The 25,377-nt window shown below is 40.5% G+C and overlaps 1 protein-coding gene across 1 annotated transcript; it reads right to left on the bottom strand.

Annotated features, from left to right (window-relative positions):
• Positions 1-603: 603 nt before the first annotated feature.
• eeig1a (estrogen-induced osteoclastogenesis regulator 1a) lies at positions 604-24,430 on the bottom strand. Its single transcript, XM_084025291.1, has 12 exons — positions 24,314-24,430; positions 23,941-24,222; positions 9,949-10,069; positions 8,869-8,898; positions 7,578-7,694; positions 6,446-6,492; positions 5,823-5,974; positions 4,485-4,589; positions 3,918-4,113; positions 3,704-3,825; positions 3,533-3,602; positions 604-3,287 (listed from the first exon to the last, which is right to left on the bottom strand). The coding sequence occupies exons 2-12, from the start codon at positions 24,081-24,083 to the stop codon at positions 3,242-3,244; spliced, it is 1,149 nt and encodes a 382-aa protein (XP_083881417.1). The 5' UTR covers positions 24,084-24,222; positions 24,314-24,430; the 3' UTR covers positions 604-3,241.
• Between the last annotated feature and the right edge of the window lie 947 nt (positions 24,431-25,377).

The following is a 25,377-nucleotide window of genomic DNA, read 5'->3' as shown; positions in this document are numbered from 1 at the left end:
AGAACAGCACCATCTTTAGTTTATGTGCATACACTTAATATATTTTTATTTATATAATAAAAGTATGACATCAATAAATCACTTATCCATTTTACTCATCAATATCAGTTAACAAACATCACTCAACCTGGGAAAATAGTTGAAAGTGCTGCAAATGTTATCAAAAAGTCAAGGGGTCTTTTTTTGCCTGGTATCCTTCTTATCTCTGCTGTTTCTATCAAAAATAAAAGCATAAATGAATGACGTGTGGCTGCAGCTAAACCTCTGGTTTCATGATTTAACTACTGCATCGAGATCAGCTTTGCTGCCATCTACTGCATCTCTGCAGAGATAATAATGTTGTGCACAGCGCCCTCTTCTGCTAGAGGAAAAGAATCACAGATATGTAAAGTTTGATGATGTAGGATGCATTTTACTCACATTATCCTGAAAGTTCACCTTCTCTGATTTGTTGTCTTTGGAGACTGAAATCTTAACCAGAATTTAAAATACAGTTCTGTTCATTATTTCTAACAAGAAAGCAAGAATCCCCATCAAAGTAATCTTGGTCTAAAAAATCTTCATATTTACTCTTTTAAACTGTATAGTTGCAGAATGTAAACTTCACTTCATGTCATTAAACCCTTATTATATTATATATTCTCATACATATTATATTCTCAGACATATTAGTGAGGATATTACATTTGTGGTTTTCAATGGTAGCAACAGTACACACAAGTGACACGACGCTGAACTCAAATTAGCTTTTTATTGTTTAGAAGTCATTTCTGCTGAAAAACCAACAAATAGAAAACGTTTTGTCTATAAATTTAGGTTATACTAGCTTTGTTACAATACAATAATTTGTTAGAATTACTACAAGAAAAAGCTCAGGGAGGTGACATGTGTGCGTAGCTTATAACCAACCTCCAGACACAAAGGAATAAGGAACAAAAATGTATAAATAAATGCTTTAAAAGAATACTAAAGGCTGTGGTGATGTAAACCCAAATTCAGACTATACGGTTAGTGGTTCATCCATGTGATTAATAAACATACAGATGCAAAAATACAGAGTAGTGTAAAGACAAGTGATTCAACTTGTATATAATGAGCTGGATTCAACCAGCGTAGTATGAAGAAGCTGTGAGACAACAAGCCGGAAAAAACGGCAACTTAACGTGAATACAAACAAGTTGGTGAAGAACAGAATCTTAAAAGCTGATTTTTTCTTTTTTTTAATTGTCAACAAGTGAAAATATGTTTGCCAAAAGGGATTATTTTGTTTGTGATGCACTAAAGCTGAAGAGATGAGTCGATTGGTTGCTAGAAAATGAATCCTCAATTAATTGTTATTTGTTAAATGTCAAAAATGTTCTGCTTCCAGATTGTCAAGTGTGAGAATTTGCTTCTTTTCTTCATATATAAGATTGTGAAAAAATAATACAATTTGAAGATCACAGATTAAACTCTGGGAAATCTTTGACTATTTTTCATTTTCTGACCGATTATTTAAGAAATGATTGCCAGATTAAATCGATGAGGAAAATCCTTAGTTGCAGCCCAATCTTGGCACATAATATCCATGTCGTTTAACTAAACACAAGAGATGTGTGAGCTGCATTTGAAAAGGGAGTTTTTCACCTTTTTTACAAAAAGAAAAATAAGATTTTAAGACTCTGTACAAGATAAATCCTTCTTGCTCCATCTCGAGGTGGTTTGTAGAGTTTAAACTCCAAACAAACTTGCTTCTAATACTAACCACAAAAAAAAGCATCAACCAGCCGGCTGGTTGCCAACATCAACACTTCTCCTCTGTGTTGCTTCAAAAACCTCCTTCCTCCGTCCTTTTTTCCAGCGTCTTTGGCGTTTGTTCATGTGAAGACAGCCATAAACAAAGTGGAAGTAAACAAACCTGACAGCAGGCCGTTGCTCCACCAGGGGGCAACAAAGACCTTTACCGTCTGCAGAAATGGAATCAACACTTTCTCTAAAATAAAACCAGTTTGTACCACAGAAGTAGTGTTTCCTTGTTTTAGCCGACCTCACATTTAGTTTTACCTTCTGATGGCTGAGGAGAGAGGAGAACTAAATCTGATACGTCCTCTTTCATGGAGCAACATGAAGTGCAACCTACAACTGCAGGTAACAACATGATAAAAAAGAGTTTTTTTTAAAGTAACAAAAAAAGCAAAAAAAAACAATACTTCTCTCCTCACCATCACCAGTGCTGTTAGAATAGTTTCCTTGGTGCTTTAGGGTCATTTAAGAGAACGTTTACAGGCACAGAGTAATTTGTCTGCTTTCCCCCCGATCAACAGGGAACAGCAACAACTTCAAACATCTTCAAGGCAACTCAGTGGTTTTCTAAACTCTCGATCGCATTCAGTGGTATATGTGCTGCCTGCCAGTGGAACTCAGTACAAATGTACACGTAGGGCTTTTTGTTATGCAATGCATGAAACAGTAGCTTATGTTATCCTGTTGTGCTTTTGGGGCTCATTGGAAGTTTTGAAGCTTTTCCCTACTTGACTGAACTCCCAGTAAGAATCTATTTCCCTACTTTTCAGACAGTTTGCAGCAACAAAAATGTGTCTGATTAAGCTCTAGTTTGCCACCTAAAAAAAGACCTACCTAAAATATAAATCAATATCGGTTTAAGTAAACACTATATTAGGAATACTTTACCTAGCTGTCAAACAGCTTTCTGAAAGGAACTGAAGCTGATATCTAGACTCTCTTCAATGCCACAAGACTACATCGACAAAAACAATAATTTTACCTCCAGTGATGTTAGTGTAAAAAATAAACTGGGGACAATTGGATGATTTAGGGGTCTTTAACACTTAAAGAGAAAGTTGTGATATTTTGAAGTGTGGTTATATGAGATGCTAAAATATGTTTCTCCAGAGGAGGTAACTATGACTGCCTATGAAGAAGTACCTCGTACAACCACACTACAAAACATCCAAATATCCCTTTAACAGGTCAAAGTAAATTCCAATAACATAACTCCTTTAAATCTAGTTGGGTGAACACACCACAGGGCAGAATCAGAGCAACGCTTCTGTGCATTTCACTCTGAGTTCATCACAGATAAAACAGCTGAACGGAGTGCCGCCACAAACTTCACATAAAGTGCAAACTGACAAGGTTTTTCCCATCATAGCGCCAGACCGGCTGAAGCTCCAGGAAAACCAGAAGACGAGACAATTCCCCCATCCACAGGTCGACGAGTCTTCTTCTCCTGCTGCTCGATTCAATGGCTTTCTATCACCACGGGTTCATACCCGCCGGCAGAAACTCTGTAAGAGCCAAACACACAGGGACAAACGAATGAGCAAACCAAACTAGAAATATGACCTAAAAAAACCTTAAGCAGAAAACCGTTTTAGTGCCACAAATCAGAATTATTTCTGTATTCATAGCAAAAGTGTTTGTAGGACTAAAACTTTGCAAAGAGAGAGAGAGAGACAGACAGACACTAGCAATTACTGGAGAAAGGAGGGAAGGAAATGACAGAGAAATAGGAAGAGCCGAGCTTTCTCACCTGTTTCCAAGCCTGATGCCGCTGAGCGCAGTCGTTCCATCTCTGCTGACGAACAGACGAAGGTTGCTGTCTGAAAGCCAGACACACACAAACCGAGTTAGCAGCCGCTGATAGAAACTACACTGAGCTGCACTATCGATCACCACGTAATCTTATCATTCTCTACTATACCTTCAGTGTTGTTGATATCTGCAAAGTTTTGGCTTTGGACGATTTTCTCAACAATGTCGTCGGCATCCATGCGAGTGTCGTTTACCCAAGAAGGATGACTCTCCACTGAGTCCTGCTTCCTCCTGCAGGGATGAGAAGAAGAGAAAAAGAAAAGTGTAGTTAGAACAGAACACCCATCCTCACATGACAATGACCAGAGGGCTCCTGTCTGTACCTGAGGGGCCTGTTAGGGGGTAAGATGGGTCGTGGGGGTCGAGGGGGTCTTTCTGGACGTCCGGCGTCCTTGTCGCCCTCTGTCGGTGTGTCAGCAGTGAAGCCCAAGCCCCCGGAGGCGCTGCTTCCTGATGAGGTGTTCCTGCGATGCGTGAGGTCTGACAGGCTGGAGGAGCAGGAGTGCTCAGTGCTGTAGCCTTCAGGAACACGAGAAGGCATCAGAGGTAAACAGTGTTGTCACAATACCAAAACTGTGACTAAATATCTCAATACAGATACTGAAACTATACCACGGCAAGAATCCAAAACTTCAGGAAAAGTAATGGAATAATAGATGTAAAATTACTTTAAAAAATGCATATATTGAATGTACTGGTGTCCCCAATATTTGAGTTTATGTGATTTTGTTATTTTCATATTACATTAACAGCTGAAAAATACAAAAGTATTAAGAAATCACATAAAATAAAGTGTTTAATTCCCCTTTTTTTGGAAAGGCATTTTTGTGGAATATAAAGACATGTAAGACATGAGGAAGTCTGCTCCCAACGGTTGGTGCATTTTGTACCTGAGATTTTGCTGTGCTGGCTGGCGTAGCTGGAGTTACGAGAGTGACCAGACTGGAAGATATCTGCTGGAGTGGACGGGTTCACTTCTGATTCTTCCAGCAGACCTGAATGCATCAAAAGAAGAAATCTGTTACCACCTCATGTGTATTTGTTCTGAGTCAAAAGGTTGTTTTTCTTGCTGAAAAAGGTGTTTTTTAAACAAATTTTAATTCAAAGTGAAAGAATCCTAAATATTTCCAGCTAGTTTAACGTTTTGGCTTGGAGTGAAACACATCTGGCTGAGAGGTTGGGCCAAGATCTAGCCTGGAGTCCAGACTCATTACTACTTTGATGTTTTATACTCGTTTTAATCACATGGGTTTATGACCTCAATGTTTTTCTTATAATACAGGTAAAGTTTTATATTTTAGTTTGTTGGATGCTCTTTATCTGTGTGGAACAATTAATCTGGATAATAATAATAATAATAATAATAATAATAATAACAATAATTTACTACCTAATCGGTTCATTGATGACTCTAAATTGCCCGTAGGTGTGAATGTGAGCGTGAATGGTTGTTTGTCTCTACATGTCAGCCCTGTGATAGACTGGCGTCCTGTCCAGGTGAACCCTGCCTTCAACCAATGACAGCTGGGATCGGCTCCAGCCCCCCCGCGACCCTGAATACAGGATAAACGGTAGACAATGGATGGATGGATACTACCTAATCTTTGCATTACATATATTACCATTTCAGGGCGACATTCCCGTGCAAAATTCAAAATTAGTGATGCTTTTTCCTTCAGTCAGCAGCGGTTGGTCTGCCCAGGTGGAGCAACTCACGGAAGCGTATGTTGCCTTTCATTGTAATTGGAAATCGGTAACTTCCAACTTCTGAGTCAGGCTCCCTCTAGTCTAAAGTGTTTGACTGGCGCAGCCAGGTACATTACTGCTGACTCACAATGGAGGATCAACAGGCAGAGAAAGAAGACCATTCAACTTCCAGTCCCAAGAAAAAGAAACAAAAAAATAATGGAAGTGAAGAGGGAAAGTCATCAAGAAGCAAAGTGACCGCAAACGAGGGAAAATGAGGGTCACACCTGACGTCATACAGTCGACACTGTTCGGTTTCCAAAGGAACTCATGAGGTCCCAGAGGCTCGCCTGCAGTTACATCTACCACCAAAGAGGCCGCTAGAAGCAACGTATCTCAAATCTTACAACTTTAATATTAATTATTTTCTACCAGCCCGAGATCCAACATGGAACCTTCTCTTGGAGAAAAACCAGGACAAAAAAAAAAAAAAAAAAAATCCAAATCACATCCAAATCGTTCTGACCAGACGTGAGTTGTACCTGAGCTGATGATGGAGGGTCGAGGCTTGGCGGCTCGTCCCAGAGAAACCCCTCCTGCTGACCCAGGCTCGGCCGTTCCCTCCCCCTTGCAGTCCAGCTGCAGGGTGTGTTCTCGTCCTGAGATGGAGATGGACTTTGCTGTGCTGGGAGGCCTGAAGGGAAAAAACATTTCAGTGTGGAACAGATAAATGAGCACAGAGCTGCTTAGCTTGACATGTCCAGATAACATTCACTTTATTGACTGCAGGGAAAGTGAGTCACTGCTGCTACATGAGCAGTGACTCAGTTAAAAATCCATATTTAATACCAAGAGACTAATAAACATCAGCAGACACATTATGCCGAACCCCAACAACATCATTTTGAAACCTGATGAGTTCAGAGCCATAACAGAGGGATAAAATGCTTTGCCTTTTTGTCATTTGTTCTCTATTCGCTCTGTATTCAATATGATTTTTACAGATATCTGCAGGTTATCGAGTTGGATATGTCTGGTTTGGTTTATTCATCACGGAGGCTCTGTGATGAATAATGTGTAGTTAAACATAAAACTGATGCACTGAGAAATCACTGTGTGACGTGAAGAAAAAACATCCTAAATGTCACAAATTTAAAACACTCACGTTTTAAAACACGGATCTCCAGACAGGAGGGTCATCCCGATGATCACCTGTAACAAACGTTTAAAAATGATCTTGTAAATTGACAATCATATGTGTATAACATTGTACAATTCAAGATCAAAAATACATTTGTCTCCTGCCGCTGTCTACGAGAGACAAATATTTATTTCTGAAATAAGCCAGAAGGGACGGGACTTAGCCGCACATTTTCTGTTATTGAGAAAAAACAATCAACATCTTCCAGATAGTCTGAAGGCTGCTTGAGCAATAATACAAACAAACTGGAGGAGTCTGGAGTAGATTCCCAGTAAACTCGGTGACGTATGAGTTATGCACTCAACATGAAGTCTTCCAGAGAAGTGAGATGACACAAGTACTCGTGACTGCTTCGACCCTTCGATCGTTACTGAGCCGTTTTTGTGGATGAACTCCGGGTGGTGCTGCAGAGCCAAGAAACCAGAACCTCCTTCACCCTCAGAGACATTAGAACAGCTCCACCTCCATGTGAAGTCAACAGCTTCGTGTTCGGCACTCATTAATGAAGTCAACTAACAATTATTTTAATTTTAAATTCATTTGGAGATTATTCCTTTGGTCTATGAAATGGCATTTTCTCATCATGCCAACAGTCTACACATCTTAAATTAAAAGGTAGAAAGATTAAAGGAAACCCAAACCCTGCTGGGAGCTGATGATCATTATCAACTTTGATTAATCGTTTCGATTAAGACGAAGAAAGCAGTAAATCCTAAAAAGTTAAGAAACTGGTAGATAAGAATGGTTACAAAAATAATAATTCAAACTAACTGATTAATCATAACTGTTTTCAGCTCTAGATGGAACTTAATCACCAAAATATATTTCCACTTACAGAAAAACCAAGTGACCAGTTTTACATGACAAAGGGTCCACTGATCCTCTACCTTGTGGAAGCGGTCAATGAACAGGTCAAAGTCTCACAGTGATGATAAAGCTCGCTTCAGGCATGAAAAATGTACGACTGGTTAATACCACGAGAGCTCACACTTGTCAAATAAAACAGTCCCAAATGGATCTCCCCTTATTCTCATGTGTGTTTTAAACATCACTCTGTTAGATAAACGAATGAAGACTGTGTATTTTTAGTCCTTGCCTTCAGTATGGAGTTGTCCTGCCGTGTGTTCTTGGTGTCGTATCCCTCCAGCAGACAGCAGCGCACCGTGGAGCCAGAACCCGCAAACTCCGCCATGTTGAGGTCTGTGAAGCCCAGCTGAGGACGAAGACGAAGACGAAGAAGAAGAAGTTAAGTTAATTCTAGATTCACTGATGAGGGGTTCACTGGCACTTTTATTTTTGGACACGATGAGATCTCTGCAACACCCAACATTTAGCACACCGGGCAATTTCACATAGTTTTTAATACATGACAGGTTGCAAAAACCACACGTCAATCTCAACGGACATCAAAGAGCGAAGCCTATATTTTATAAAGTGGATTGGATGAAAGCAAAAACATTTGACGTTTCAAACGGGTTGGGTGATAATATTCTCCAGAGCTACGCTGAGTGAGCACGTGGTGATTTAACTTGTTTCAGTCTCTGTGACCTCAATTAATCAATGTCACGTCTCCCTGCAAAACATTTTTTTCTTCAGGGATTTGACTCAATCACGCTGATCTCTCTATTCTTGCACGTCATTTTCCCTTCACAGCAATGCATGATGGTCTAAAATGCTCGGTTAGTGACCATCAGGTGTGCACTACTTCTCCAGATGACTTGTGGGATACTTTGAGTCGACCATATAGGGTCTAATACTCACTATAGGGTTCAGACACAGCCAAGGACTCGGTCTACCTGACCTTTACCTAACAAACCTCACAGCTTCTCGCCATGTGGAAACCGCCCTTTGTCTGAAGTGCATTCGTGATGTTATTTTAAAATCAGCTCCTCTCAAGCTAAAGGTTCCCATTCTTCATTCTCCAGGTTTCCCTTTTCTTTGGGAGCTCCTGTTTTCATAGGTGTGTATTTAAAGGAAGCCAACTTCTAAGGAGGGAAACGGGGGTATATTTAGCAAATAGGAAAGCTAAATGGAGAATGGGCGAAAACAGAGGAAACAGTTCCTGTCATACAACAACGTCCAGGGATCAACAATAAATGTGTCTTTGTGAGGGGTTTGACCTTGTAATTTCATTCATGAGACGTGTGACTCATTTGTTACAGTTAGCGAAGTGTTGGCAGGATGTTTTGCAGATCCCCAGCAAACGTGAAGGTAAGGATGACAGACGATTTATCGTCAGGCCCTGCTCGTGGCATTCTTGCCAAAGTGCTGTGAGAAATGTTAATATTTACTCTATATGGCATAAGGTTTAGAGAGAGCTCATCTGTAGCTGTTTGTATGTGAGCGTGAGAGGTGAGGTCCACTGGGAAGGAGACACAAGTTCTTACCTTCGTATATGCTTTTCCTCCTTTGAGTTCCTGCAGGGAAAACAGGAAGACAATAATGAACCCGGTGATCCAAATGATCCAACGTTATATTACAGAGGCCTCCAATTACAGGGCTCCTCAAAGAGAGAGTCGAAATTACAGGCCGAGACCACACTCATTCACCAAAGTGGTGTTCACATGGAGGATTTCAGTGACATGTCGGCACTGAAATACCCTGGAGATATTTTTTGAGAAAGTCTCGAACCTTCTTTAAACAGTCAGTACATGTTTGTCTGTGTACTCAGCTCTGTGGGACTGGGTATCGATGCATTTAATACCAAAATTAAACTGGTTTTAACACCTAACTTGGACGGAGATCTTGTCGTTTCTACCAAATCCTTTCCAAATGAGCACCGACTTAGTGATTTGCAGGTGAAAAGACATCAAAACATCCAGGTGTGGATGAAGGTTTTTAAGATGTCTGGGATATAATGCATGCAACTTTTGTTTTAATGGAATTTCAGAGACTATAACACAAAGCAAAGCAAAACACGTCTTACATACAAGGTTAACTCTCTGAACCACAAAACTGATATTTCATAAAAATAAAAAAACATCCTGTATAAAACATGTAAATTCTGCGATCTTCAGCACACTTGGCAACTGTTCTGCAGGCTGTTTACACCGAGCAGAGAGGTTGTAAAAATGTAAATAGTTCAATATGTATAGCATGTGAAGCCTCTATTATGTTTTACAATATTGGTAACAGTTGTGGGCACTTAAAATTTTGGGGATATATAGATCACGTTGTTTGCCAAATAAATTGAACTTGCGCTTTCACCTTTTTTTATTATTTATTTTTAAGTTCTCTACTTATAGCTATAATTGTGCTGTTTCCATAGAGACAAGAGGCATATATATTGCAGTGAAAACGAGGCCACAGTGAAGAAAATGTGACTGGAGAATAACAAACATCTTGTGGTTGAGAGGGATAATTATAACCACTTAAACAATGGTTATATTTAATCTAGACGTCCAGAAATGTATCACTTTTGTGCCAAATTTAGCAAAGACACAGACATCTTTGATAAACAGTCCTACCTTCCTGACTGACACCCTGCAGACAGAAGGATCCAGAACCCCAGTGTGGGGGTTGGCGCTCATTTTGGACACAAAGGTGAACCTCTTCCTCCAGCGAACACAGTTCTCTCGAACCTCCTGTCTGTAAGGAGAACAAAAACACAGCAGGAACACATAAATCTCAGTGATGATCTGCTTGGTATTCATGTGCTTCCAATGAATTATTCATTTTCAAATGCCTTTATATTTCTGCTAAGTCCTTACTTGAGCTGCAGACTTTGTGTAATGACAGTATAAATATTCTTTTCTTGTTGCCGAGGCAATAAAACAGACAATGACCCGTTATGTGAAATGGCAGCAACATAAAGTGTGTATTTATTCCGAGACCGGGACTATTTCCTTATAATTTTAGTCAAAACCAAATGTTCTCCACACTTGGCAACATTTCTATTAATTTGTACATTTTTTCCAGTTATGTCATCCCAGCATCACAGCCTTGTGACCAGTGTGTGCCCACTGAGGATCAGATGTATCAGAGCAACACTGAGAAAACATGTTGCACTCGCTTGTTTTTCCAAGCGGATTCCCAGGGCTTCTGGCACCGACTACCCTTTCAGCTTAGCTTCATTTTGGAGGGTGATGCAGCATTTTTTTTAAACATCTCTTTCAACAACAATCATAATCAAGGACATTTCACAAACTTAAAAATTCTGTTACTGTAGTGAAATAAGATAGAAAAGGTAGCATCCCCTGGTTTCACACTGAAAAGGCTCTGCTTCAACTACTATGTTGTAGGCTTCACTCAGGAATTTAAAAAAGTCCAGCCCCAAAAGACACAACCTGTGTATTTAAGGGGCTGAAGTAGATTATGTTTGAGGATAGTGAACTGGTGACATTTAATCAACAAAACATTCCTGTTTAAACAACATTACCTTAATCTAGTTTGTTTCTCTGGGTTTTCCCTCCTGCTTAACTGACAAGAAAACCTCTCAAGGAAATGGCGTACAATAGTCTAAAGACTTCTGTGAAAACACAGTTTGTCTGGTCGGAAAATGCCGGTGGAAAACCTTTAAGTGTCCATACATCCTGGCTGACGGGTGGGAACACGGCAGAAGGTGTTCAAACCGACCGGGTCATGTTTGTTTCTGAAAACAAAGGCTGATGTGACCGGTGAAGAGAAATGTCATAGAGACACCCAAGTATGCAACAAGAGGGGGAAGAATGTAGACACGTTGTTTAATACATCACTTGTGACAAAGATTCCCATTTAAACCTGATTTTCTGCAGCTCAACATGTCATCTGTAAAAATAAAAACAAGCTGGCTCAAAATACCCGCAAACTATTTTGATAACTGATGAATTCAAGTTTTATGAGATGAGTTAACTGAATAATGACGACTCGAAATCCAGCTGAAGATTCAACGGCCATGCTAGCAGCTTTCAGCTTAAGGCTAACATCAGTGTTAATGTGCCTACAATATCATTAAGCAGCTATAATGTTTACTGTGGTGTGTTGATCATCTTAGTCTGAGGCTGACTTGAACGTCTTTAGTCAATGTAATTCACTCTAATGTCAAAGGTCAGAAGAGAGGGCCAGAGACATTTGAAATTATTTTAATGGATGTTTGTACCAAATTGAATGTTAACCTGAGTGAATATCTCTTGAGATATTTCAGTCTGGTCCTAAGTGGTGGGCGATGCCATCCACAGAGCCACGTCACAGAGCAGATTCTACCGTGTAATTTGTAGCTAATTCTGAATGTGCTAAAACAAGAATGTTTGAAGTCGTGCTCTAAAATGCTACATACCGACATTTCGGAGTCATTGAAAGCACGGGTGTGTAGTGTTTAGGTGGATCTATTGGCAGCAATGGAATATTGTTAAGTGTGTTTTTTATATAAGCATATAATCATCTGAACACAAGGGGGAGAAAACGTAACATTCTGGGTTTCACTGAGCTTTGCATGTGTTTTATAATCAAGTTATTTATTTAGATATGCACGACTACAGAGAAGCAGAACATCTTAGATCTCAGGCTCCCGACAACAATGCTCATGAAATATGTATAAAGAGGCAAAACACCATGTGGGTAACGATGAGATTCTCAGACATGAAATACTGCAGCAGTTGGACTATATAATTAAAGACTGCTCTGTTGTATTTTTTTTAAGTTTTATTTTATTAAGTTAATATCACTTAGTTTGATGAATTTTGGTGTCCATGAGGCAGTTTGAGCTATTGTGAGACAGAAGGTGCTAATGACACATTGATGACCACACACACACACACACACACACACACACACACACACACACGCACACGCACACGCACACCCACACACAGCAGCTGCTCCTCGCACTCCATACACCATCTCTCCACAACGTTCTGTGTGATTTCTACCAAATATCTTTCTTTCTCCCTCTTTCATCATGTTTCACAGTATACTGATCAAACACCTCGAATGAGAAATATTAGGCAGAGTTGCTTTGGTTTGATGGTACAATGAAAACTCAGTCAACATTATAGCTTGCTTTATATCCATGAAAAGCACTTTGTAACCTTCTATTGAAAAGTTCTTCATCTTATATTTATTATAGTGTTCATTAAATCCCTTAATTGCAGTTCTAGTACAACAAGGACTAAACTACATAAAGTACGTACGTTAATGTAACACAAGCACGGAAACCATCCCGATCACCACTTATGTAACTTTAAATAGGTCAACAAGACATTTGGTGTCAAACAGCACGTGGACGTCGGTCTCCTGGGTGAAAGTAATCGTCATACTGCGCCACTAGCTCTGAAGTGTGTTCATGCTGATGGGTTTACAGTGCAGTCAGTACAGACTAAATGGGATGATTAAACAAATTATCATTGAAAAAGGGACTTTCGGCCCAGTGAAGTAAATATATAATCATCTGTTATGATTTTGGATACAGAATTAAAGCTCCGGGGCTGCTTAACACAAAATCATGGCACCTGCAAGTGTGGATCCACAACAAAGAGATGTTGTAAATCTTATTAAAAGTTCTAATCTTAAACTAAATCTTTGAAGGAATGAAGAGAGATGGAAAATTCAGATTGTCCTTCATGAATTTATCCGTGGAAACAAATGAGGTTAAGAGTAGAAACACAAAATCACACACAGACACTCGCTCCCTTGCAGCTCTTATCGGGACCCCCGTGCTATTGGTCCTCCAGTGTGTAACAGGGAGCGTTCCCAAATCACATTCCTCAGTCCAGATGGCTTTGTTCAGACGCCATGGAAACTTCACACTCCTCAAATCCACCAACGCTCTGCCAGCAGCTCAGAGGAGGAGGAGACGTTCTCTCTTTCGCTCTCAAGACATTTTTAGAAACCCTCCGACGTTTGTTTCTGATCTCACCTGCAACCTTTGTGTCTCCCCGGTTCATGCTGATGTTTTATTATGTGTGCATGTATTAACAGAGCGGTTCCTGGCTAGTTATCCAAATTCTTTGACTTTTGCCTCACATCTAAGCTGTTTTGTAATCAGTGTTAAAAACAAAAAACCTGCACGGACTCATAGAGTTTTAATTCTGATCTGAACCAGATCCAAAAGGCATGAAGCACTGAAATCAGAATTTGTCTGCATACACCCACCACCGCAGAAAAATAACGAGCACTTTTATAAAACAAAACACTGACCTTAATAAAAAAGAAAGGGTGTTATTTTACACTGTAAAAAGAACAAATTTAACAAGCGGTGGACTCGTTTTGTGAGCTAGAAACTCACTTGATCTTAAGCCAAGTCAGATTCTGCTCAGGAGTCCACACTGACTACATGTATTTAATGATGCATTTAGCATTAATCAAAGCAGCATGTTGCAGAGAAAAAAACTTGTATATATAAGAATGATGAATGATTGCATTCAAGTTCATTACTTCAGTTCCTTCAGATGTGTTTGATCCTGTGCACCTGTTAGTAAGAATGTACGGTGTGCAAAAAACCTGCTGCTAAAACCACAAGCAGCCTTCATGGGAGGAACCCTTTTCTCGTTTTGATGTTTTGGACATCTTTCGGGGATTTAAACAATGTTTAAAGGCCTGACAAAGACGTTGGAGCGACTGGGCATGTGTAGCGCTGACTGTCAGTAAAAAGCAGAGCACAGTGACAGTAGACAGACACTGGAGCTGCTCTCACTGCAGCTGAACGGAGCTCACATAAACAGAGGGCCATCGCGATAACGCCTGCAAAGAAAAACAGACACAGAGGCCGCCATTGTGCGACGCTGTTGAACCACGATAGTGCGTTGATTTCCATGATTTCCGACAGCTGAAAATAGAGCATAACCTGATTTTTCCCCCCACACACGTCATCCTGAAGATGGAGGAAAAGTAGGACTTCAACAATGTTGATGCAACCATCGACACTGAATTAATTCTCATGGGTTAACGAGGAGAGACGGCGTGCAAAAAAGTGGGCTCTGTCTCAGAACCTCAAACCAAAAACAGAGGTCGTAAAACGACCCCCCTAAGCTTGAAGAGAAGTGTAATCTAATGTAGAACAGACTCAAATTCCTACATCGCCAACAATTACACACAAGCTAAAGAGTCAAGGTGAGAGATGGAACTGTGACTACAGCATTTACCACCACGAGTAGATTGGGGAAGTGGTAGGAAAGCAAATAAGAGGATTTATTACTGCAAACACTGGAGCAATGGGAGACAAAGTTTTAATTGGGTATAAAAGAGAAGATGTGAAGTACTTTTAAAGATAATTTACAGGAAACATGGGATGAGAAAGAGGTTTTATGAGACTTAACCGCGAGCCACAAGGACACCCAGGAGCTGAACAAATTAAAAAAACCTGCTTCTGCATCAAGAACCCTCTCCTTTCTCCTCTGGCTGCCTATGGTTAATGGTATATCATTGTTTATTTTTTCCATTTAAGATCAGTTTCTTTGTCAAAGTGAAATGTTTTTAAATCTGATTCACAGCCTAAAACTAGATATTTGAGTTTGTAATTTAATTGGTTTTAGGTATTCAATTTTTGGATTTGTTTTTAAACTTCTGCCGATTCTCGTCAATCTTGCATAATTCAACCTAAATGAGGCAAACACTACAAATGTAAAGACTTTGCTTTGCTTAAAGCCAAGATTCAATGAAAAATCCCCGGTCATAGTATGCACATATTCAAAATAAAAAGGAAATTAATGTCTTTGTACATTTGTAAAAGATCAAGATCCAATACGTTTTCTTCCTGGAGAACAAAATATGAAGTGTGCTTTTATCAGCTAGTGCCAACCAATTCCAACCAATAATATCATGACATCCACGTGTTTAATTTTTAGCGACAAGTACGATGTGTGAGAAGTGTAACTTTCTAACTCAACCCCGTTAGTGCTCCAATCAGATGTGAAGGACATGATTTAAATCCCTCTTGTAACTGTACTCTGCTCAAATACTCTGTTTCCCTGGATTACCCACAGCACATCAGAAAGCCTTAAATGTAAACATGAAGTCCCTGATTTGAGCTGCCCCCCACAGGACCCCAGCATGTGATGACTCAACATGTCTGCAATGCAGCAGTATGGGATCCTTATCTCCCATCCTGGCTGCGTGGCTCCTGGGGGCCCTGGCAGAAAACACAAACATCAGCCGGGCCGGGGTCGCATCCAGGGCTCAGATAAACAGCGCAGACAGCAGAGTGCTGAGGAAGCAGACAGATCTTGCAGAGAGGACGCTGACGTAAGGACGGAGGGGTGAGGAGTCAGCGAGGATGTTCCCGAACCATGCACAACAACGTGATGTTATCGTGACGTCGTCAACTACATATTGGACTTTAACAAGTAGGAAACTTCTCTCTCTCCATCCAGCCAGCTGCCACATTATTTCACTTTTGTTGTGAAATGAGGAGGCATCTTATACAGTGCTGGCCAACAGTATTGGCACCCCTGCAATTCTGTCAGATAATGCTCAATTTCTCCCAGAAAATGATTGCAATTACAAATGCTTTGATATTAAAATGTTCATTTCTTTTGTCTTCAATGGAAAACCACAAAAAGAATTGTCAAAAATCCAAATTGGATATAATTCCACACAAAACATAAAAAAGGGGGTGGACAAAAGTATTGGCACCCTTTGAAAAATCATGTGATGCTTCTCCAATTTGTGTAATTAACAGCACCTGTTACTTACCTGTGGCACATAACATGTGGTGGCAATAACTAAATCACACTTGCAGCCAGTTAAAATGGATTAAAGTTGACTCACCCTCTGTCCTGTGTCCTTGTGTGTACCACATTGAGCATGGAGAAAAGAAAGAAGACCAAAGAACTGTCTGAGGACTTGAGAAGCAAAATTGTGAGGAAGCATGGGCAATCTCAAGGCTACAAGTCCATCTCCAAAGACCTGAATGTTCCTGTGTCTACCGTGCGCAGTGTCATCAATAAGTTTAAAGCCCATGGCACTGTGGCTAACCTCCCTAGATGTGGACGGAAAAGAAAAATTGACGAGAGATTTCAACGAAAGATTGTAAGGATGGTGGGTAAAGAACCTCGACTAACATCCAAACAAGTTGAAGCTGTCCTGCAGTCCGAGGGTACAACAGTGTCAACCCGTACTATCCGTCGGCGTCTGAATGAAAAGGGACTCTATGGTAGGATACCCAGGAAGACCCCACTTCTGACCCAGAGACATAAAAAAGCCAGGCTGGAGTTTGCCAAAACTTACCTGAGAAAGCCACAAACGTTTTGGAAGAATGCTCTCTGGTCAGATGAGACAAAAGTAGAGCTTTTTGGGAAAAGGCATCAACATAGAGTTTACAGGAAAAAAAACGAGGCCTTCAAAGAAAAGAACACGGTCCCCACAGTCAAACATGGCGGAGGTTCCCTGATGTTTTGGGGTTGCTTTGCTGCCTCTGGCACTGGACTGCTTGACCGTGTGCATGGCATTATGAAGTCTGAAGACTACCAACAAATTTTGCAGCATAATGTAGGGCCCAGTGTGAGAAAGCTGGGTCTCCCTCAGAGGTCATGGGTCTTCCAGCAGGACAATGACCCAAAACACACTTCAAAAAGCACTAGAAAATGGTTTGAGAGAAAGCACTGGAGACTTCTAAAGTGGCCAGCAATGAGTCCAGACCTGAATCCCATAGAACACCTGTGGAGAGATCTCAAAATGGCAGTTTGGAGAAGGCACCCTTCAAATCTCAGGGACCTGGAGCAGTTTGCCAAAGAAGAATGGTCTAAAATTCCAGCAGAGCATTGTAAGAAACTCACTGATGGTTACCGGAAGCGGTTGTTCGCAGTTATTTTGTCTCAAGGTTGTGCTACCAAGTATTAGGCTGAGGGTGCCAATACTTTTGTCCGGCCCATTTTTGGAGTTTTGTGTAAAATGATAATTGATTTGACTTTTTTTTCCATTCTCTTTTGTGTTTTTTCATTGCAAGCAAAATAAATGAAGATATTAATACCAAAGCATTTGTAATTGCAATCATTTTCTGGGAGAAATTGAGCATTATCTCACAGAATTGCAGGGGTGCCAATACTTTTGGCCAGCACTGTAGGTAACTTCCTGTTTGCTCGTCCACTGTGCGCTTTCTAAACGACCAACAGGAGTAAGAAGAAACCGATTCAGAGCTGCAGCCAGTTAAGGCACATTGTCATGGACACAACACAAAGAAATAGACTTTCGAATAGTCTGATCCAATGTGTTTTTTTTAAACGAATATTCGACAAACAATTTTTATCAAATTTCAACCACCCTGCCCCCTATCAGTTCCCTCAGGGGCAAATTCACTTAATTAGAGGCAGCTTTTGCAGCTGCTAAACATGAAAAGCCAAGAAAGTAATGTCACTCCTGTGGAATTTATGAATATTTAAATGAGGTAAAATGGATTCTAATTGGCCCTTTTCAATGCAAAACTTGATCTGGGGTGACCTGGTAGTTCACCTGGTAGAGTGGGCGCCACTTTTACCAAGGCTGCAATCTGACCACGGCAGCCCAAGTCTAAATCTGACCCACGGCCCTGCATGTCCTCCCCTCTCTCCCTGACAATCCCCATCACTAAAACAAGTTGATTTGAGAGGGAGGGAGAGAGAGACAGAGAGAGAGAGAGAGAGAGAGAGAGAGGGAGAGAGAGACAGACAGAGAGAGACAGACAGAGACAGAGAGAGAGAGAGAGACAGCGAGAGACAATCAATTTCACCGGAATTCCCCTGAATGGAGGAAGAGACATTTTGACTACCTGGCCAGAAACCAGAGGAATAATGTGAAAACGCCCCTGCAAAACACACACACACACACACACGCACACACCAAAACGCTAACGGCTGGAAAAGTGAGATGAAAACAGGAAACAGCTGTCGAGAAGCTGCTCGTCCCAGTCGATTTCCAACTCTCCACGCAAACTTCTTCCTTCCTTTGCACTCATCTCTTCCCCGCTCACAAGACAAATGTCCGACCAGGTGACAAAGGCACTTTCTCTCGCAGTAACACTCAAAAACGGTACTTTGAACAAAGGTGGTAACAGGGATGGTTGTGTTTCCGCTGAACTCCCAGGGTGCTTCACTCATGTGGCCGTTACACCGGACACGTTGCTCAAATATTTCAAATACTGTGTTGCTAGAAGATCCTTGTTGTTGTTTTTTCGCAACCATTTTAGAAATGGCAGTCAGTGGCATCAGTCGCGACCACATTTGTAGTATTTCTTCACATTACATCCTTTTCAGCCTAAAACATTGTGTAGCTCTTCATAAAAAAAAAACATATTTCACACAAAAAAACAAACAATTCAATGAGAACAAGAGGAGGACGAATTATTTTAAAACTCAATTAAATAATTTACAACTACTCAAACCAGTCAAGTGCTGGATGGCGCCTGATGACAGACAGACAGGAAGTTCTGCCAGCTCCACCCAAATGTTCCTGGTGCTTTTGAGGGTCCTAACATCCTAACAAACCTGGTGTGATCCCGGGCAAGCACAGTGTTAGATAAGTAATCTTGTAGTTTTTACTCTTAGTCATGTCAGTCATTACATTTTTATCCTCAACTTCATTTTAGGAACTCAAAGTAAAAGGTAGACAATGCACTAGAGACATCAATGTCCATTAGATACCAAAGACAGACGGGGCGATTGGACCAGTTTAACAGATTAAAGAAAGCAAGTCCAGTTGACTACGATAAAGTTAAAATTAATAGCAAACGCTCTAAAAAAAGACCTTAAAGCCGGGCTGAAACCTAATTTCCGAAGGATCTATCTTCTGCCTGGTGACGTATTTCTGAGTGAAACAGGACAGGCAGTATAAAGTAGCGTATATTGTTAAATAGGTTAACAATATGAAGAGGAGTGTGATCTAAAATGGTTTAAAAGGGCATTTATCCTTTCAGCCCGACCTTAAAAGGGTAACTGTGGTATCGTTCAACCTGGACCCTACTTTCTCATGTTTTTATATCTAAGTTACTGCATTTAAAAAAAAAAGGTCCAGTACTGAGGGAGAACAATGCAGATGGCAGCTGCTAAACAGGCTGAAATGATTCACTCGTTTCGGTCTATTTGTTATTGTGTGTCTCGCTCAGAGAAGTCTCGATCTGAAGTCACGTCATCTAAATATTCAGCCAGTCCTCCAACACAGCAAACTCTGACAACACCGACACGCTCTCCAACTCTCACTCACGTTGTCTTCTGGCTCTCCACTTGAAATATCCTCTCCACTTAAAATAACAATCTGAGCCCGTCAGCGGTGAAAATGAGCACCTTTACGTACATTGACACTGCAGCTCGTTAAGTGGCCGTCTGCAACGTTATCCCTCAATAATGGACCAATTTAAAAAAAATGCTGTCCCCGTTTGACACAAAAACATCGTAAAAAGGTTGAAAAGCACCAACGCTGCCCCTTAGAGCTAAAGTTTGGATCAGTTAGAAATGTGTTTGTCGTTAAGAATCATCGTAGGGTTTTAAAAAATGTCATAAACCAAAACAGACTTTGGCAGTGAATGCTAACGTTGCACTTCACTGTGCTGTGTACGTTTAAATGCACACCTCATTTGACCCTGTGATGCTTTGTATCTGTCCGTGTGTGAGAGCGCCTGGTTCAGACCTCTTACTGAACATGGCATGTGTGTTCCTCGCTGCTGAGGTTGAATCTGCATCCAAACAGGAAATTAACACAATCTGTCCACGTTGCCACATCAGAAACACTCGCTGCAGCCTCCCGAAGCTCCAAGTTTCACCCTTCTTCTCTCCCTTCACCTCAACACTATTCAGACTCCATCACACCCTTCTCTCAGGTGGCTCTAGCCTCCATCTCATTGATTCTTTACCTTACAAAAACCGTACAAAAAACCCCTCCGTCTTCTTCCCTTCATATCTTATTTCCACTGCTGGCAAAGAAATGTCTCCACGCCATAAGAATGAGGTTGTTGTGGCGCTCTGGTAATGTCAGGCTGAGTGTCTCAACTTTAACTTGAAATGTCAAACCAATAGCGAGACCATTAAAAAACAACTGAAATACTTTTTTCTGACAAAATCCGAACGGATAACACAGCTGAACGCAAATGGCTAATAGAACTATAACAAACACACCGTTGTACCTCCAAAAAGTCATGACCAATACAAATAAGTGAGATTTTGCACGTTTTTCAGTACGAACTTATTTGAAAGCGTTTTAGAAGTGGACTGGATTCTGAAGACTGAGAGCACATCAATGTTTGGGACCTTCCCATATAAATGTTTCATAACAGGAAGGCAGGAAGAAAGGTTTGCACTTAAAATACTTTCATGTTTATAATTTCTCATTCAGAGGTAAGTCTTAAGTAGAAGAGTTGTTTTTGTTTCTTTTTATGAAAAGTATTTTGTACTTTAAAAAACACCATAAGATCAAATAAAGTGACTATTATTACAGAAAGTTAAGTTTCCTCTCAAATGCTCTCAGAAACAACACAGTCATCTTATTCAGTGATGTATGTGTTTATGTGTCACAGAGTTCCTTAAAGTCTTTAAAATTCTGAGAAGAAAACACACACCATGGGTTTTACATAACTCGTCGTTTTTCCTTCGGCTCCTCTTTGTGTCCAATCGTCATAAATGCACTGCCCTGTTTATGTTATATCACTAAAAGTGTAAAACCACAAGATAAACACAAAATGCCTTCTGTCTGTTGATTACATGACATCATTATTACATCATTACATCATCTGAAGCAGTCTTTTTTTCAGACGGGATATTAGTTGCCAATATTGCGGACCTTACAGCAACACTCAAATATGTTACTTTGTTAAATGTTGATATCACACCAGAAAAAGAAGCAGCCATGAAATAAATAATATTTGATAGGAGTATCTCTGCTGTCTTGTTGCGGTCTCTTTCTTCACATCCTTGTATCATGTCTGCACTGGGCATGATTGCATATCGTGGTTAGCTCTTACGCACCACAACCGCTCTGAAGTAACAGGCTTAAGACTCCATCAGAAACTGAAGAGGAACCACATGAATGTGTTTTTGTGCAGCTGCTGAGCCTCAGTCATGTCGCAGGTGGATGACGGGCCAAACAAAAATCAACATATCGGTCAGATATTGCAGCACGTGTGCTTCCAGTCAGACAGAGAGGCAACAGGGACTCTACGGTGTTCATGTGGTGCAGCTCGGTCTGCCAGATTAATTCCCCTCACTGTTCCTGACCGACGACAAGGCCAGGCCCCCGTACAAAGACCGGGTTTGTCAGATCTGTGACATAACGCTAATCTCTGAGGGAGCCTCCCTGCACCGTCGCCTCGTCCTCTGAGAGAGCCTTGTTTTCAGTCACAGAGATGATAACTGAGATGGGAGGGAGGGAATCTGCGCCGTTATATAACCTCCGGAGTAAATCATGACCTCAGAGGCCTCGAACATCGCAGGCTGAGGAGGGGAGCTTTCAGATTGTTGTTTCTCAACAAATTGCAGTTTGAGTTTGGCCAACCAACACGTTTCTGAAGCTGGAAAAAAATAATAATCCCACAGGATCACAAGCTGAACCTCAGAGGCAAAAAAACACAATGTTTTTGTATCGTCACGCAACAAGCGTGCAAAGAGGAAAGTTTTAAAAAGCAATGAAACAATGCTAAACTACAGTTAGCAACTCATTCCCCAGAATGAACACATTCTGCATTATTATTTTAAAGTAAGCTAATCAGACGTCAGTAGCATGCAGTTAAACGGAACTGTGACTAAACATGTGATTTTGCATGTTTCATACCAACATTACTTAGAGTGTGTGTGTGTGTGTGTGTGTGTGTGTGTGTGCGTGTGTGTGTGTGTGTGTGTGCGTGTGTGTGCGTGTGTGTGTGTGTGTGTGCGTGTGTGTGTCCGTGCGTGCGTGGAATAACGTTAACATCTTTATGGTTAAGAAATGTCAACGTGAACCAAAGATTAGACGGCTAAAGTTGGGAGGATTCGTCCCTTGTGAACATCTGTAACTCATTTCATAGCGATCCATGCAACAGTCGTAACATCTCTCTCACCAACAACAACAAAGCAAAATGACCACACACGCTGATGTCTTCTAATATGTGATGCCACTTTGTATTTCACAGGTGAAATGTGTCGAATAGAGAGAAGAAGAGTCTTGATAAAAAGGAGAGAAAAACCATGTTTTCCGTGTTTTACACCCAGAGACAACTTTAAGTCCTAAATGTGGGTCATCCTTTACTCAACAGATCACAAGCCAGACCTGGAAAATCAGCTCCATGCATCTAGAAAAATGGGTGAGCAGCAGCTCAGAGATCGTCTGCCAATAAAACACTTAGCTGGGTGTCAACATATAATGCCCCATTTTTGACGAGCTGAGGTTAGTTTAGTCGATCAGACTCTGTAAACATAGCAGCATGTCTTTGAGAAACCACCCACTTAAAACATGAGAGATTCTGTATAGTTTAAGCACACCACAAACTGCAATATTATAAACTCTGTGAAGTACAAAAGAAAGCAATAAATTCACTATATAGCTGCACAGATGTACTTTAAAACATCAAAAGACTTCATCTTTGTAAAGAAGGAGCATAAACAGGATTTAAGAAGAAACCATGATACATTTTCTGTGACTCACAAATAGAAAATTCTGCTAAAAAAAAAAAAATGTTTTAAACATGACTCATTAACTTGTAGCACAAACATTTGGGAAATTCTTCCACTGGTTTTCAAGTTGCGCCTCAACCTGGCAACGCTTTAAGCAGATTTTTTCTTTGGGCATAACAGGGTCACGAAAGGTCAAACTGTCTCCGGACACCAGACACTCACTGTGTCCCATCTTTACCCTTAAACAAGCGTAGGAAAAAAAACCTGGAAGAGACATCTGAGGAGACATTCAAGGCCATGTAATCTCATCTAGTGAATCAAAGACATGGAAGGGTTGTTGATGTTGTGTTATCAAAGAATTGAGCAATGCCAAGACATGAAAAGCCCAGAAAACCAAATCAAAGTCATCTTCACGGTCTAGAGTTGTTATCTAGAAACCTCCGGATAAATAAGCTGCGGGCTTTAAGGCACTACATGATATTTGAGGAACGTTTGGAGTGAGTAGGCGAGATAATCTGACCAGTGTGAACTGGTTTTGAGGGGTCTAGTCGTGTTTAGTCTCTACTCCAGTGGAGGTGGCAGTGCAGATACACAGAGAGGCCACTTAACATGGCAACACCCTGCGTTTAAATGTGACTCGGTAAAAAAAAACAGTCTCTCATCAACCAGCCTGAGCTGAGCTGCAAAAAGAACTGGTTGTAATGTTAACCTGAAATCCTTTAGTGCAACAAAGTCATAACAATGATTTGATTGGGGGGTTGTTCCTAGTCTTTTAGGAGTAAAATCACCATATCTGACAGAATAATAACAGAACAAACACGATTATGAATAACATGCATTTAGATGAACAAAATTAAGTATAAAATGATCAATTAATTCACTATATAGCTCCATAAATGCACGAAAAGCTCGCGTGAGAGTATTAAAGTAACCAAACAAAGTTTTGCATGAATGAGGTGATGTTTAACGGTGTTTTCGTGTGGATTTGTGCTCTTTTACCTGGAAGAGGTAGCAGCGAAATCTCCATCCAGCAGCCGCATCTTGCAGAACAAAACTCCGTTGACAAAAGGCACAGCGGTCAACTCCTCCAGCGTCAAATGGGTCTGGAACTTAAACTTCTTCTTTTTCACAAAGAACGCCATTGTTGTGGTGTCTTCACTCGCATAAAACACGTCCAAAGCGGACAAAGGTATTACGGTAAAGCTAAATGAAATGTCCCCGCTAACTACTGTTTCTAGTCATGCGAGCTCCGCTTCTTCAGGAGTGATTCAGCGCAGAAATCTGAAAACAAATCCGAGTATTTCCGTTATTAGCGTGTATTACCATCGAGTAAATGTTAACGTTTGTGCTTTAAAAGTGACAGAGGACTTACCGGGAGACATTTCGGGTACTTCGGCGACGGTGCAACAACATACAATGACGGAAAAAAGACGTTTCTCATTTGCTTCTTTCGGAGACGAGAGGAGGAACTTTGCGCCAGTAACATCAAGCTAGGTGAGAGCACGTCACCTAACTTCCGGTTGGCATCTTTCAGAATAAAGACATTTTTAAAAAAAATAAACGAATCAAGCAGTAAACATAGTTGGAAATAATACTGGCAAATGTTGTTTCTTTTCTGTGAATTACAACGACTAAAACTGTGGAATTTAAAGTAAAAGAACTAATGTATTTAAACTGTGTGGAGTAACAATAAACATATGTAGCACTAGCAAGTATAGTTACAAATAGTGTTAATACGTGGCTTTAATTTGTCAAATACATGACTTACATATATCAGTCATTGTTCACTTGCTCACCCTCGTTAACTTGACTCAGGTCTTTGGAGCCCTCATTCACTGCCAGTCATACTGCAGCCTCAGTGGGGAAACATCGCCACCGTGTGGCGACTTTCTCATAGTTAACTTCCCAGGACAAAAAAAAAAAAAGATATTTAAAGACATATAGCTTCTTTTTGCAGCTATTATTTTACAATAAAATTTAAAATCTAAAAATTAAGACTTTCATACACATGTGGTAATGTTGATCATTATTTACAACGGTTGTTCTTTTATTCCAGAAATAACGAAACAATCGAGCTGATTGTTGCTGACTTAACTGGTTAGATTTCAATTAGTTGTTCGATCAATCAGTCGATGTGCCATCAGTTGTTAATGCTGCCTTTAAATACAGTTAAATTGAAGCATCTCAGACACGTCCTGTCTGTTATTTGCACTTTATGTTCAATATTACTTATTTACTTATTTACTAATTCTGTCATTTTAAAAGGAAATTAAGGACCAAAATACCCTTTTAAGCCAGCAGAGGGAAGCAGAGTACTGAAGGAAAGGTGGGATACCGTATGTTGCGTTACAGGATTCAGACATTTATTTATCACATACACAATTGTTCATACATCAGTGTCCAGTTACCAACTAATACACTTTTTATGATATCAGT

The sequence above is a fragment of the Eutrigla gurnardus genome, assembly GCF_963514095.1.
Source record: "Eutrigla gurnardus genome assembly, chromosome: 13".
Classification (NCBI taxonomy): Eukaryota; Metazoa; Chordata; class Actinopteri; order Perciformes; family Triglidae; genus Eutrigla; species Eutrigla gurnardus.
This window is presented reverse-complemented; position numbering and strand designations above follow the sequence as displayed.